The sequence below is a fragment of the Chaetura pelagica genome, unplaced genomic scaffold, assembly GCF_000747805.2.
Source record: "Chaetura pelagica isolate M959 unplaced genomic scaffold, ChaPel_1.0 scaffold103, whole genome shotgun sequence".
NCBI classification, from domain to species: Eukaryota; Metazoa; Chordata; class Aves; order Apodiformes; family Apodidae; genus Chaetura; species Chaetura pelagica.
The window spans coordinates 4,086,323-4,101,780 of NW_009953004.1; the positions used below are offsets into that span (position 1 = coordinate 4,086,323).

At 44.2% G+C, this 15,458-nt stretch overlaps 1 protein-coding gene across 2 annotated transcripts; it reads right to left on the minus strand.

The window, feature by feature from the left end:
* Nucleotides 1–255: 255 nt before the first annotated feature.
* Nucleotides 256–15,251, minus strand: MSN (moesin). Of its 2 annotated transcripts, XM_009996596.1 has the most exons (12): nt 15,174–15,251; nt 7,256–7,351; nt 6,510–6,784; nt 5,990–6,073; nt 5,485–5,631; nt 4,944–5,040; nt 4,353–4,516; nt 3,759–3,889; nt 2,946–3,106; nt 2,343–2,435; nt 1,740–1,973; nt 256–735 (listed from the first exon to the last, which is right to left on the minus strand). In XM_009996596.1, exons 1-12 carry the CDS (start codon nt 15,234–15,236, stop codon nt 571–573), a joined length of 1,710 nt encoding a protein of 569 aa, XP_009994898.1. In that variant the 5' UTR covers nt 15,237–15,251; the 3' UTR covers nt 256–570. The 2 variants fall into 2 exon arrangements, with proteins under 2 accessions (XP_009994898.1, XP_009994899.1); XM_009996597.1 differs by lacking the exons at nt 6,510–6,784; nt 7,256–7,351 and having other exon boundaries at nt 15,174–15,232.
* Between the last annotated feature and the right edge of the window lie 207 nt (nt 15,252–15,458).

Below are 15,458 nucleotides of genomic sequence, written 5' to 3' on the forward strand. Positions count from 1 at the left end.
GCAGGAACACTACAGAATCTGGTCTGCTTATGCTTGAAGGACAAAAGCTTTGGTCTTTTAGAAATAAAAGTCTGTATTTTACCTCCAACCCTTCTTCTAAGCTCCAGCCTCCCATTCTCAACTACATGATTCAGACCCTGAATTAAGTCAGAAATGTAGACGCTGGCTACTAAGCTTAATAGTGAAACTTGCACAAGTTAGTAGGAAGGCACAGTGTCAAACTGTTAGCACTTAACCTAATTCAGTAAAAGCATCTGCTGGCCTCCCCACCCAAAAGGAGAGGACAGCAACACAGCCATTGCAGTAAGCAAAACCAAACTAAATGCAGTGAGACCTTACCCAAAGCCAACCATTTCAGATTCGGCCCAATATATGCCTGCTTTCCCAAGCCACCCCAGGAAGGTGTAAATAGTAAACTTTCTTCTGTTGCTTAACTCCTGCACTTGCCCAAAACCTGATAAATAAGACCATGGTCACTCTTCTGTAGTGGTTCCAGCATAGCACGATTACGAGGGAAAGGATGGGAGAGAGGAGAGAAGAGAGTGCAGGGCAGCAGGTGCAGGGGAGGGTTTACATGGACTCAAACTCATCGATGCGCTGCTTGGTGTTGCCCTGCCGGATCTGGCGGAGGGTCTTGTACTTGTCTCGGCCCAGACGCATGTTCTCAGCATGGATCATATCATTGGCTGTCTTCTTTGTTTCATCCCGAGCATTTGCCAGCTCAGAGGAAAGAGCCTTTGGAGAAGGGGAAACGGGTTAGCACATGCCAGAGACTCAAAAGCTGGACAAGGAGGTTACTTGCTGATCCTTCTAAAGATGCAATATCCATGGAGAAAGGAAGCAGATGAGCCCAAATTCTAGGCAATCTGCTCTAGATGGCCCTGCTTGAGCAGGGAAGTGGGACTAGATGATCTCAAGAAGTCCCATATAACCTAAACAATTTTGTGGTTCTCTGGAAGTTGTCAATATTTTTCACTAACACCTCAAGGCAGAAAACCTCAGGCAGCCTCTCACCCTATGTATCTTTGCTTAGCACAGTAAGAAAGGCTGTTTCCAATGTACTTCAGAAGAATAAAATAGAGGGATTCCTAAAGACAACAGGAACATCTGGCAGAATTTGAGCAATTACTAGTCATCTACCACAAAAGAAACCTGCAGCAGAAGATGAAGTGCACCTCTGTCACTCTGCCTGTGCATAACCACCACAGCATGAGGCAGAACAAGCAAAGCCTGCTGCCAGTTAGGCAGCTTAACATGACACTTGGGAAGTGCCAACAGCAGAACACTGGAGTTTCTTATGAGAAGGTGGTACAGCACTGCTCCCTCCATGCTGAGCCCCAGCAGGCTGCTCTCAGGGTTTTGCAATGCAACCCAGTCAGACAAGACAGTTACAGACAGCTGCTGGGCAGAAACTGGACCAAATTCTGCAATTCACTGAAGACAGAGCTGTGAACAGCTGTCAGATGGCTAGCAAGACTCACACAAGTACACTACATCTGACAGATGCTGCTTTTTGGCACTGCTTGAAAATACTTCACTACTTCTAATGAAATTGAGGGCAAGTGCCAGGAGACTAGATCTGCGCCTCTGCTCAATGGGTTAGCACCTAGCTGTCAAGGTCATGATCACCCCTCTTTCCCCTTTTTTTCAATACCAGCAATACCCCCTAGCTGCAATTAATGGCAAGAAGGACAGGAGTAGCACCCAAATACATATCCTCTCTGCTGCCAACTTCCTACCTTCAAGTGTTTCTGGACCCGTTCATTCTTCTCTGCCTCAGTGGTGCGCTCCTCCTCACTGCGATCTTTGATGGTGGCCTCCGACCGCAGCTCAGCGCTGGCTTCTGCCGCATTCTCATCCTGCTCATCATCGTGCTCATTCTCCGAGTGCATGGGCTCAGTGACATGAGGGGTGCTCATGGCAGTCTTCAACTCCTCTTTGGTCTTTTCTAGGTCCTCCTGCACCATCTGTGCCTAAAGCAGAGCACGACACAGGAAGTTAGTTACAGGAGGCCTTGCACCTCTCACACATTCAACTGGTGTGTTCCAAAGCTGCTCCGCCACAAGCATTTGCAAAGCTTTCTGCTGACTAATACTTCAGAGATTCAAGGAATGGTTAAATTCATGGAAAATAGACTATAGGCCTACTTAGTAAAAATACTTCTACATGGAATTAGGAAGAGGAATTTGGTCCACCAAGAAACCAAAGCCTGGTATTTACAACAGCCTCCTGTTCACAAATGGTCAGTAGAGTGTGGTACTTAGTGCAGTAGTTCAGGTCGCAGCACAGACTGAAGAGCAACTCCACAAAAAGTCCTGCCATTTGCTTAGGTTCTGCTTTACCTTCTGTTGCCACTCCTGAGCCTCACTCTCTTTCTTCTGCCTGGCCAGCTCCAGCTGTGTGATCCTAGCTGTGAGTTCTGCCATCTCAGCAGCCTGCAAAACAAAGGCTTTCAGTGGGGACAAAATCAAAGCACTTGCTAGCTGAAACATTTAGTCCAAGTCCTGAATAAAAACAGTATCTCTAGCATCTTTTGGTAAGCAGAAAGCTTTCCTGTAAACTTCAGCCCCACCAACATCTCCATGATACAAGAGAAAAGGAAGTAAAAATAAGTTTTTTGTTTGGTTGTGAGGTTTGTCATTTTTCTTCTCCTCCTCCAAACAGAGCTACAGAACACAATTCTTTGAATCCAAACCAGGGAAAGCAATTAGTGAGCTCTACATTCTGTTCTCAGCATCACAGAAAAAAAAAAAAAAAAGACAAAAAGAACAACAATTCAAATCTACTGTACAGACTTCTATGTAGGTACAAGTTCATCTGCTTGAGGCTAAAAATTAAGAACAAACTACACTTCCACACTATGTTTGTAGCCATGTTTGCTTCAAGAGCTGAGGTGCCTACCCTGTCACTATGTTCCCTACCCAAGCTTCAGCTCACCCACTTACCAGCTGTTCCTGAGTCTTTTGTTGATCATGGGATGCTTTCAATAGGGCCTCCTTTGCCTCCTCTGCTTCTCTACGTTCTTTAGCCAGCTTCTCTGCTTCATCCTGAGCTCGTTTTCTCTCCTGTTCCAGCTCCATGGCTCTGCGGGTCTGTTCTTCCAGTTCTGAAAGAATAGGGGAGTACAAATTAAGAGAAATCAAGTAAAGAATGGCAGTTAGAAGAGGAAGCTGCCTGTAACACCTACACTTCGAATGAACCTTTTCCTGCAGAGGGACAGGTAAGAGGGAGATGTAACATTGTAACTGGAGCAGGAAGGCTAAGAGCCAGGCCTATTCTAGGCCAATAGATTACTTGCCCAACTGATTTGCGGGAAAGCACCTATCCCAAAATTACATCCTTTAAGGCAGAGAAGAATACAGCACTTGGCTTGGGAACCACCACACTGTAACTCTGGGCAAGCAATTAGACAGGAATGACACCAGAGCACTGGCTGGTGTGACACTTGCTTCCCATTTTACTCCTCATCTACAGATGGTTTGGAATAAGACTTCCAACCAGCACAGGAACAACTGCAAGGTACTCTTGCTGCCAGAGGAGCATCTTGGCTGCCATCCCTCTCTTTAATGCAAGTCCTATTTCAACAGCTAAATATGGAGGGCTTACAGTCAGCTTCAGAAGGCTAAACCAGAACCCCAACACCAGTCAGCACCCAATCCTGGAGAGCCAAACAACTCAGAGGTGCTCATAGCTTTACTGCTTGAACACGTCTCACTCAGACTAGGCATCTAATGAAATACTGGAACATTTCATATTACCTTGCTGAGCTTTTTTAGTTTGCTCCTCAATTTGCTTGAGTCTCTCCATTAGCTCCTCCTTCTCACGTTCAATCTTTTCCTTCTCCTTTTCTGCCAACTCCCTCTTCTTCTTCTCATTCTCCAGCAGGGCTCTGACAAGGGGGAAGTCATAATGTAATTTCAAATTAACAGCTACTCAGGAACACTTTCTTGTGAAGCCATGAGCATGCCAGAGGTGCACACTACAGCACTCAGCTGAGGAGTTTTGTGCCCCTTTATAAAAGTGCAGATAGAAAAAGCTCTGCTAGCATTCATCTCAGTGGCAGGTTCACAATAGCAGTGTTATAAGGTAAATCTCCTCCTATCAAGATTCGTATTAGTCCCATCAAATAGACAGACCAATCTTTAACTACAAGAAAGTCCTAGTGGGTCACATTTGTGCCGAGTGTCATTTCCATCATTCCACTAGATCTACTGGAGCAGAAAGCAATCTGCTTTATTTTCAGCTCAAGCAGCCAAGCAGCTCAAGCTTTATTTTCAGCTGGCACTGCCAGCAATTTATTAAGCACAGGTGCAGTGACCAACCAAGTTCAGGTTACTCAGAACCCCACCAACCTCTCCATCTGTTTCTGATGCTTCTCCTCCCGAGCCTGTGCTTTCATCTGCTGCACCTCAATGGTATCTGGTTTACGTCTGCGCATGTAGAGCTCATGGTTCCCCATGCAAAGTGCCAAGATTCGTTTGTTAATCCGTAACCGAGGGGCATAGAATACAAAGTCCTTGGGACAAGAAAAAGGCATTAGACCTGCTCCTGTGTATGCAGCATGCTCCCAGACACTAAGCTTTCTAGAACTGCTAGCCAGCTTTTCTTAAGTGTCTAAATCATGGGTGGCAGCCAGAAAATTTTCTTTCAGGAAGGAACTTCAGCCTATAATACACGCAGGGCTGAAGAGCCCAACTTGCTGTCACAGTGTGCTGGACTTCTCGTGCAGCATCCCCAGCACAGCCACCTCTGTTGCATTACAAACACCACCAGGTGTGCCCACCAGGCACACACACTGACTTCTCCCACCTTTCTTCACACTTAGTTATTTAATACAACAGTCAGCCCAGGTGTCATGTTTTGTCTTACGATAGAAAGGGTGTTAAACATTAGGGATCATGCAGCTAAGAAGCCAAAATTTTAATTTCCATGTTGCTTCTTACTGGTGCTTTCTTGTCAATAGGCTTAATAACAAATTTCTTGTCATTGAAGGAAATATTTCTGATCTCGCTCCAAGGGAACCCGATTTTTGGTGTTAGCCTGTAAAAACAGAAAGCAAGAAGAAATAATAGTAATTTCAAATTCTTGACTTACAATGTAAAGCTCAAATTTTTACCAAATCTGCCCTCATATTCCAATACTCTTATGCTGACTGGCAAACAAAATCAGTCATGTAAATTAATTACAAGAAGCTGTTTTTCAATTACTTTTTTTTTCAAATGGAAAACAGAACTGGGGAATGCATCTGTGGCAGGAACAATAGGGATACAAGTTAAATTAGCTTGAAAAGGCTTGCCAATTTCTTGTATTTTTTGGTCCAAAGCCACACATTTTATGGATCATTCTTGCAGTGTCAAAAACACAGCCAAGAATCATACAGGAATTGTAGTATACTTAAAGGCTGAATTCCAGAAAAGATTAATTTTTAATGCCTTTATATTGGGAAAGAGCTGAAGGCAATGATGAAGAGAGGGGGTTTATTACCTGTCATTCTGCTCATAAATGTTGAGGCCAAGAGCATCTACACCTAGCCAGAGTTCAGAGCCTTTCTTGTTCTTAATGCTGAAGTAGTTCACACCGTACATTTCCAGATCCTGTGCAATTTTCAGGTACTCCAAGACAGCATCTTCTCTGCAGCATGCATAAAGAAAGCAGATATTTCTTTTTTAGTCTATAAGCCATTAGAGCAAGAAGGTGCTACCTTTCCACACGGGCAGAGCAGTATGAAGCTGAAAAAGGTTCCAAGCATCACCATTGCAGATAATAACAAACAAACTGCAAATTCAGTTTTATTTTACCAAGATCAGCCAGCTGATGTGGACTAGCAAGGGCAGAGACACATGAATCTAGTCACTCTGAGCACAATAACCTAAAGAATGCCAGCTCATCCTGAAGCAAGCCACAGTTTTTTGTATGCATTCATACATTACACACTAACATCACATACCACATTATGTTAAAAACAGCAGTTTCACACTGCATCAGTTACCTAATCATTCCTCGATGTTCCTCATGCCACACCTGGATCCTCTCCTCCCACTGGTCCTTGTTAAGCTTGTGCTGCTCCAGAACTCTAGAAAGAATACATGGAATGTCTGAGAACAGCCACTGCATTTATGCACACAGTCACATCACGCTCAAATAATGCTTCATCAAGTACTCAGCTGGCATCACAGCTCCCCCATAAAAATATTCCAGGAAACACCATTATAATATATACACTGGTCAGTATTCAGATTTCTCACAACTGTCAAGTTATATTCAGTTGTGCTTTCCCTATGGCATTACTTTTTGTTGTTTTGGAGCTTCTCTCACTACTTCTGATTAGAGTTTCTTCAGTAGCACTAGGATGTTTCAGATTAAAGCTCTTAATTAAATTAATACTAATCACAATCTTCAGAGAGGTACCCAACTATATTTTATTCCCAACAGTCCAATCAAGACATACTCCCAAAAAGTCCCAAACCCTTTAAGGCAAGGAAAGTCTAAGCCTACCCACGTTCACTGACCTCTGTGGGAGCAGTTTGTCACTTGCCAGGTACCCAGTCTTGTGCACCTCTTTGTTGAAGTCTCCGTATTTGGACTGGACGGCATAAGAAGCTAGAAGAACAGCTGTTTCTGGAGGGCAATAAATGTCATCATTCAGAATTGCCTCCTTCACTTGGAGGAAGAAAAGGCGCTGTGTGATGTCCTGGATCAGCTCTTCTGCCACATCCTCTGGGTAGAACTTGGCACGGAATTTGAAAAGCAGGGGGCTTTCTTTGCGTACATCCTGTGCTGTTACCTGGAACAGAGTTACCAGATGTTACAGCCTGCACACCAAGTGAGGGGGCAGGTTTACAACCTGCATTAGAAAATAAATCCTCCTAACGTAGAAGTGAGTGGGCAAAAAAGCAAAGATTTTCAGTTCCTTGCTGCTAACTACCTCATCACCTCTTTCCACAAGACTTATGACAAGCCACTAGTTATGATCAGGTTTGTCTCCAGGCAAGATGCTCACATGATCACTATATAAACAGGTAACTGGGAAGGGTAACAGATCTGCCTGAGTAACAACCAGAACAGGATGTAGGAGGACCAGGTGTGACACCATGTACCTTGGGGAGGGGTGTGCAGACTGACGGAAGGCAACACCAACTCGCTAATCTTGCTTCAGGTGTGTGGAGGGGCCAGAACAACAATACAGAGACTGATTTTGCTCCTGCCTTCCATGAGAAAGGAGCCCAGGACAAAAAAAGGCCTGGAGCAAACATACCTTTTTGTTCAATTTCAGCCATGTTGAGAAGCCCTTGGTGTCCTGATACTGAAGTCCAAAAAACCAGACCTCTCTTAGACCAATTGTCTTGACGACCTGTAAGAAAGACGATTAGCAAGAGCCCTGGCTATATGGGCTGATCTCACTGGTGGCAGAGAACATGTTAAAGGTAAGCTCAGACAAACATGAACATGACCACTGCCTTCTGTATCCCCTACTACAGTGCCCGTACAGAGATGACAGGGTATCTGAGGAGTTTTAAGTGGGAGATGTATTGTATTTGTCCATCTCCCACATTTCTTTATGGTCTGTTGCTATTTATAAACAACAGCTGGGACACCATTTTCCTCAGGTACTTAGAAACCAGCATGTACAGCCTAAACACAACTGCAACAGGTCTGATGGGTATAATAGCTGCCAGGAACCAAGTACACAGCTCCATTTTCAAATAAAACCCTCACTTACCATGCAAATGTACTACTCCTGGGCAACCCATGAATCACCCTGATAGGCTATGTCCTACTAGGCTGTGCTATTTTAAGATTTGTATTCTACTCCAGTGAAAAATGTTGACGTGCCTTTCATGCACCACTTTAATAAGTGGCACCATAAGAGGTACTGCAATGGGTAAATTGATATGCTGTCCCTTGTGCCAGGACAACGAGCACCACAGACATTAACTACAACACTATGTAAGTCCTCTCCTTACTCACTTCCCCCGCACACCATGGGTGCTATGTAAGCGTTAAGAAGACTTTACAGATAAACTGCAACAAGAGACAAGAGCCTCATGGGGGGGCAAGACTACTGCAGAAAAATGCCACTGCTGGGAAAAAGAAGGAGGACGTTTCTTGGTGAAGCCATTAGCACAGGCCACAGCTTTGTGCCCTGGCAAGCCTGGGACATGCCACAGGGTGCAGCAAGTCTGGAAACTAAAATTCCCTCACATCTCTCCTGAACCCCAGGAGTTGTTCTCAGACCTGCAAACAAAGCACTTATTTATCTAGTAGTGGGGGTGACAGGTAAGGAGGGTGGAGGGGAGAAGACCCTTGTCTCTAGGTCACTGCCTCCACACACCACCTACCCCTCAGTCTTGCTTGCAGCTTCCCTGCTTCAGGAGCCTGGTCATGTGGTCTCCCCTCCCCCCTCCCCCCGCCAGGTAAAAGGCAGTAATTTTGTATTGCCTTGACCCATGTTTTACAATTTCTCCCTAAATGCCTACTTCCTTTAAATTACTTCCTTCTTGGATCCTTCTGATGTGGTCTCTATCTTTGGCAAGCCAAAACCGAGGACAAAGGTTCCCCACAAGCACATTACTAGGTAGCTTCTTTAAGGCTTGGATCAGACATTTCTTCTGGCCTTACCAAAGCAGCATTAGGGCCCTTGTTCCTCTCAGGTCCAAAACCTAGAGGCAGCTCCCAGCAGAAGTGTGCTATTAGTTGCACACACAGAGCCAAAACCTATACAAGGTCATGGAGCCTACATACATCATCCCACTTGAATCCATGAGATTGTTCAGTCCATCCTTGCTTGAATATGAACTGAAGAACAGGACTAAAGTCCAGCATGAATACATGGCAGATAAACCTTCATTTGTGCACATCACATAGTGGGATGCACACAGCTAAGGAGACTTCTGGAGAAGGCCCAGAGTTTACAATATACATTGAAAGCCCCCAGTGCACAGGGAGGAAGAAAGGCCATCCCAGAGCCCAAAGAGGGCTCTGCTCTGGGCAACATTAACATCTGAATGGGGTGAAAGCTCTCTCCCCTGCTGCATGTGTCTGCCTGCCTCTCTTCCATTTGTCAACAGCTTATGCCTGGGAATTCAACAAGCTGGACTGCCAGCAGGAACTGAAAGGCACCACACTGAGGCCCTGCACAAAAGGACTTTTATTCTACCACAGAAGCCTGCACAGCAATAGACGTGACAACAGGCTGGACAGAGGAGAGGGGGAGACAGCACAACACAAAGCATCACACCCCCAAACTGCTAATGAATCCCAAATGCAGCACAATTCCTTCTCAGGAATTACATGAGCTGCAAACTAAGGCATGCTGTGGCTCGTTGGCCTAAACATAGACCTGGCCCATTCAAACTTCATCAGGCAACTGCTTTCCAAGTAAATCCACATGATGGCAGGATGGGGGAAACAGCCCTTTTCCCTCCTTCCCACCTCAGCTTCAGCAGGTTTCATTTAGCAAGTGGAAAAGCAGAAAGAAGGAATAGCTTTCTACAGCTGCAAGGATTCTGGCTGGCAGCTAGCCATTCAATTATGTTTGGGGGTGTTGAGCATTCAGAGCCCTGAAGAACTGTGAGATGTTCCAAAAGCAGTTACTGGCAGTGGCTAAGGATGGAGAAGGGCTGGCACACAGGACAGGAAAAGAGAGAGTGCTGTTCAACAGAGAACACTACACTTAAATATCTAAAGTTTACACTCTCAGTTGGAGAGTAACATCTTTCCTTTGTGGCAGGCAGAACATTAAGTCTGTCCCTGGGCATTGTTGAGCCCACAGTACAAGGCTTAGTCTACAACTGGCAACAGATTACAGGAGCCTTAAAATCCAGCAGCCCCACAGTACTTTGACGTTCCCCATGACTCTCACCTCACCTTCTGGTGATAGCCTAAGCATACAGTAGGTCAATTTAGTTTTTTACTTATGTTCAGAAAAGAAACAAAATCTTCTGGGTAATATTTTCTCTCACTTCTCCTTACTCCACTTTTTCCAGATCTGAACAACACTTCCTATCCTTTATCTGCACACTCACCCATTTCTTAAAAGTAGATTTTAGCATCAAGATGATGATTGAAGATTGCTCACATTCTCAGCCCAGGAAATAACACCATCACACTGACCAAAAAGTGCAGATCCTCCAAAAAAGCACCATCCACATGGGCAAGACCAAAGCACACAAGTAGAAGAAGAGACACTCCACTCAAACCAAGCTCCTGCACTAAAAGCAAAAGAATCCTAGGCTATACTACAGCATAAGTCTGTCTTGAGTCTCACTTAATTAAAAGATGAAATGGGCCTCTCTCCCTTGCCTGCCAGGCATGTTGTATACTTCTGAGAGAAAACTGCTAGCAAACCTCATTGCTGGAGAGGCTCTGAACTGGTGCCACACCTGCAACTTCACCTGCCATAATCAAAACTGACTTTGAACGTTGTCTTCCAGGTACCCTAACTTTACATCCAAGATGGGCTCCATCCAAAGCCTTAAATATTTAACTGCTCCCTTCCATTTGGCTGATTCTTCAAGAACATGGATATATTTGTAGCTTTCCCCTTACAAGCACTAAAATGCCCAAGTGATAAATGACAGGATCTTTTTTGCGTTTAAGCTTAGTACAGTTTGCCATCAACCTCCTTCCCAACAAGCAGTACATTTTTAGTTGGGACTACTGTTTTTGGAAGAGCCAATGAGTTTCCACATGTTCCTGTGAAATCTGAGACACATTTTCATACCACTCAACCACAAGCCTTCCAGTTCTGGGCCCCATAGTTCAAGGACAGGGATCTGCTTGAAAGAGTCCAGCGCAGAGCTACAAAGATGATTAAGGGAGTGAAACATCTCCCTTATGAGGAGAGGCTGAGGGAGCTGGGTCTCTTTAGCTTGGAGAAAAGGAGACTGAGGGGTGACCTCATCAATGTTTACAAATATGTAAGGGGTGAGTGTCAGGGAGATGGAGTTAGGCTTTTCTCAGTAATGACCAGTGATAGGACAAGGGGTAATGGGTGCAAATTGGAGCACAGGAGGTTTAAGGTGAATATCCGAAAAAAATTTTTTACTGTGAGAGTGACAGAGCCCTGGGACAGGCTGCCCAGGGAGGTTGTGGAGTCTCCTTGGCTGGAGACATTCAAACCCCCCTGGACACGTTCCTGTGTGATGTGCTCTGGGTGACCCTGCTCTAGTAGGGGGGGTTGGACTAGATGATCTTTCGAGGTCCCTTCCAACCCCTAAGATTCTATGATTCTATAAGCTTTCATTACACAAACAAGACTTTTTTGGGGTTTGCTGGAGGAACCAGCCACTGTCCCAAGACTTGATGCTTTCTAACATGAAATTGCCATGGTCGGTTCTGTTTTCACCTACTCGAGTGTTTTCGAGCACTCCAGACCAGTTTCCTGCATACTTAAATGCTACTAGGTAGGACTCTGCTAAGGTTAAAAGCTTCTCTACAATCTGTCTCCACACAAAACTTCATTTACAGAAGACAAGTGACCAGCCACATTTATTTCAAACACAGCTCAACTCTGGAGTTACTCAAAAGTTGAGAGGGATTTGGTCAGCCTGTAGGCTGTAGCAACCATGAAAGCAAAGACTGACACTCTACAAAGCCATTACATTCACTGCAGCAGGTAGGCAAGCCAGGGCAGGGCAGGGCACATGAACTCAGAATCCTAAGTGCTTTGGTCCCTAATGAAAACTGTAGAGTTCCTTAAGAATTTAAAACAAAAATCAAAACCCAAAACCAACACCACACTCCATTAAATATTAGGCTCAACACGGAGCACAAAGTACAGCATCAGTGACTAGTTTTACAGTGAGCAGAGGTGTCCATTGTTACAATTTCAACTCATTGTCTAGGGGATGGGGTCTTATAGGAAGATATATATATAATTATGTTACTACACTGTATATCATGTCAGTATTTTTACAGCCAGCTACTCTGGGGCAGAAGACAGTTTTCCCACAAAGCAATAGAGTATCTGCATTGCTCTATCACTACAAAAACTCACTCTGGAATCTAACAAAGCAGGAAAGAGGGAAACAAGAACATTTCTACCTCAAGCCCATTCACCTATTATTATGATGGAATTTCAGATTCCAACTGTTCCTCCTTGTGAAGCTACTACCTAGACACAAACTTTCCAAAAGCCTTCTGAATCCTACTTGGAGTACTTCAGAATTATAGGTGGCATAAAGAATATTGTTATTCTACATTTAGACACAAGAGGTGGAAAAAAATGCTGCCTAAATATTACTGAATAAACCCAGCAGCATGCACCAAGGTAGTTGTGCAGATAGAAGCCTCAGTAATAAGCTTCTTGCAGCTCCTTTTTGCTTAGCTCAGATCAGACAGCTAAAAGTGAAAGGACATTTTAGGGCAAAAACATGCAGGATATCTTAAAATCTTTCTCTAAGTGGCAAAACCTAAGTTTCACATCAGAAAGTCAATGTGCTGCAACAGCAAAACTGTAAGCTTGTTTCGTAAACTCTCCCTTCCCTCAAGAAAGTATTTCATAAATCAGCTCCTTTTACAGAACCAGCACCAGGCAGAAAATACTAGATTAGCAATTCCAGCAGCACAAAGTAGTTTGAGGGAGTTGGAAAATGAACAGCCATAACTTTGTTCTTACACATCCCATCATGGGACCAAAGACAACCTTGGGACAGAAATGGAAGTGGAGTGAACAGATGACCTATCAGAGCACACCCCCTGCTTAGTTCCCCATGAGCAGGGAGAACAGCTCTGGACTAGCCCTTTATAGGAACTGACCTACACAAAGAGCTCAGCCATTTGAGACACAGCAGATACATCCCAGCTGACATACATGCAAAGCCCCGTCTCCATATTAAAGGAAGCAAGTTCAGCATTTACTGTCAGCTCTCAAGGCTCGTTTGGTTTGGTATCCAGGTTAGATCTTGCAAAGATCAATAATCTGTTTGCACATGTCCCTACACAAGACGTACTTGCTTTCCTTTATGTGCAAGTCTGACTATAGTCTCTTTTGCAACAATAGGGTCTTGCACTTTCCATTAAAAAAAAAAAAAAAAAAAAGAGATGGGCAGACAACATTCTGTTGTGTTCCTGCATTCAGAGATCAAGATGAAACTTTTCCCATTGGGGCAGGAGAATAGCTACCTCCTTTGCAATTAGTTTCCTTAACTGTAAGGGGCCAATTATTAGATTGCAGGTCACCAACAGAAGCTGGGTTTAGACTCCTTGACCACTCACAGAGCAGTAGCCTCCCAGACTCCTTATTCATATCAGAGGTGGAAGATTTTTGACATCCCCACATTTACTGCTAACTCCCCACTTTATGGCTCCCAACATTCTCAAGCCTTGGTAGAGCGTTAGTCCTTCTACCACCATCACTGTGGTGGTACCATACTAACACCACTTAGCTCTGCTGTGTCAGAGCCTGGACATCTGCCACTGATAAGGCTCTAGGACATCCTTATCAGAGGCCAACATCACTACCTCCAAAGGAAGTCTTGTGTGCTAGGCAGTAGAAAACAGTTCAGTTCTTATTCCAGTTATTGTGACATATGGACAGTATAACAAGATGGTGCCCACCAAACCTTCTAGGAATAGCAAGTGTTTAACAGCTAGCTTCAGACACTTGCCCCACTGTATTTCATCTTCCAGCTCCACCTGCAAACCAATTTAGCTGAAGCAACACTGCCTCATTTACGCTGGCAACCTAAATACTGTTGCAGAACTAAGTTTCTGTTTCCTCCCTTCACAAAGTGTTTAACTATGGAAAAAAATCCCAAAATTTCTGTTTAGACAGGTGCTGTGTGAAACACACTGCAGGGAGGAGAACATACAGCTGTTCCAGAACATGACACAAGGCAGTGAAATCAATTACTGACTTCCCATACTGGAAACTTGATCAGATGCTTCTGAAGTTGTCGAAGCCAGACTGCCACCACAATGTCAGTTCATAGCAAAAGCTGCAGATGCTCTAGAGCTGACTGAAAAAAACCCATACAGATCAGAAATGCTCCTGAATTCGGTGGCAGTGCTTTTTAGCACCTGCTGCTTTGCTTGGATAATGTCAGAAACCAAATATTGAAAAATAAACTAGCATGCAACTCAGAACTTTCCAGAAAGCCTTTCTGCTTTTCCTATGATGAAAGGATGCTGTTTTAGTAAAGCCTAAGATCTCATCCTATTCACTCCATGTCAGTGTTGGGCTGCAAAGAGCAATATAATATCTAGCACTGAATTACCCATCTTAGGAAGAGAGAACGTAGCAGTTTGTGGCTGAACATATAAAAAAATTAATGAGGTTTGCTAGCCCCAACTGAAATAGCTGGTTTCTATGGGTAGGTCAGCCCTCAAGTGTCTCTCTTCATTATGATAGGTATGATGTAGACCTGACCCCAGAACACATAATACTGAACTACTCCGAGATCTGATTTATCTGGTCTGGCAGACACTTAATCTTGTCATTAATCCAAGATTCATTTTACTTTTCTTTTAAACTATGAACTCACTGCTCAGATTCTCCTCCCAGTAGCAAATCCACAGCCTTCAGGATTACAGCATGAAAACACCGTGATACCTGTCAAAGTTTCAACCACTGCAATGGATAGTGTCTGTCTCTTGCTGCTCCAACTTTGTGCTGCACATGCCTCCCTGCTTCTGTTCGTACCAAAGCAGGAGGAAGTTCGCCCATCCACTGAATGCAGATGAGGGCTGAAGCACCCAGATGAAGACAGCCCAATACAGCCCGTAACATCTCTTAAGATTTCCCTCAGGGCCTGATGGGGAGTACAGAAGAGCACTTCACCTGCATTTAAGAGATGCAGCAACATTTGAAACCCAACTAAGCTACTCCTGTTTTAGACACCAACAACTCAGGTAAGCCAAAGATAGTTTGCTAACTCCCTCTTAAGACTTACTGTGAATGATACCTGCAGATCTACTGCTTTCCAATTATTATCAGCTATAGCACAAATTCATTTCAGTAGATGCAAGAGCAGCTCCTAATACATTCTTAGAGATAAAAAACTGCAATTGTTTTGAAAAAACGTAGCATTTCTTACTATGCTGAATTGTCTTGAAGTTATTATATAAACTGCCACTTAATCTTTGAAGTCCTTCTGAAATTGTTCACTGTTGCCTTAATAGAATCACAACATCTGTAACGACTTTAGATCTCCTGCAGCTCCATCACCTACCTGATCAAAGAGTTGCTTCCCTGTAGTGTTGGGCTGGATGGCAAACTCCAGCTCAGCATCCATGGTGGTAACACGCACACTGATCTGAAAGACAGAAAGCACATTGTTACAACACAAGCTCGAGGTCATACCGCCCAACAGTGGAAACCACCATCAGCCTAAAGCCAGGGCCAGGCTCCCAAGCCTCCAGAACTCCACTGCCAAAAGTCATCTGCCCTGCCAGCAGGGTGTTCAGTTTCCCTTTATAGCAGGACTTTCCTGTTCCACAGTGTAAGAGTTTATCCT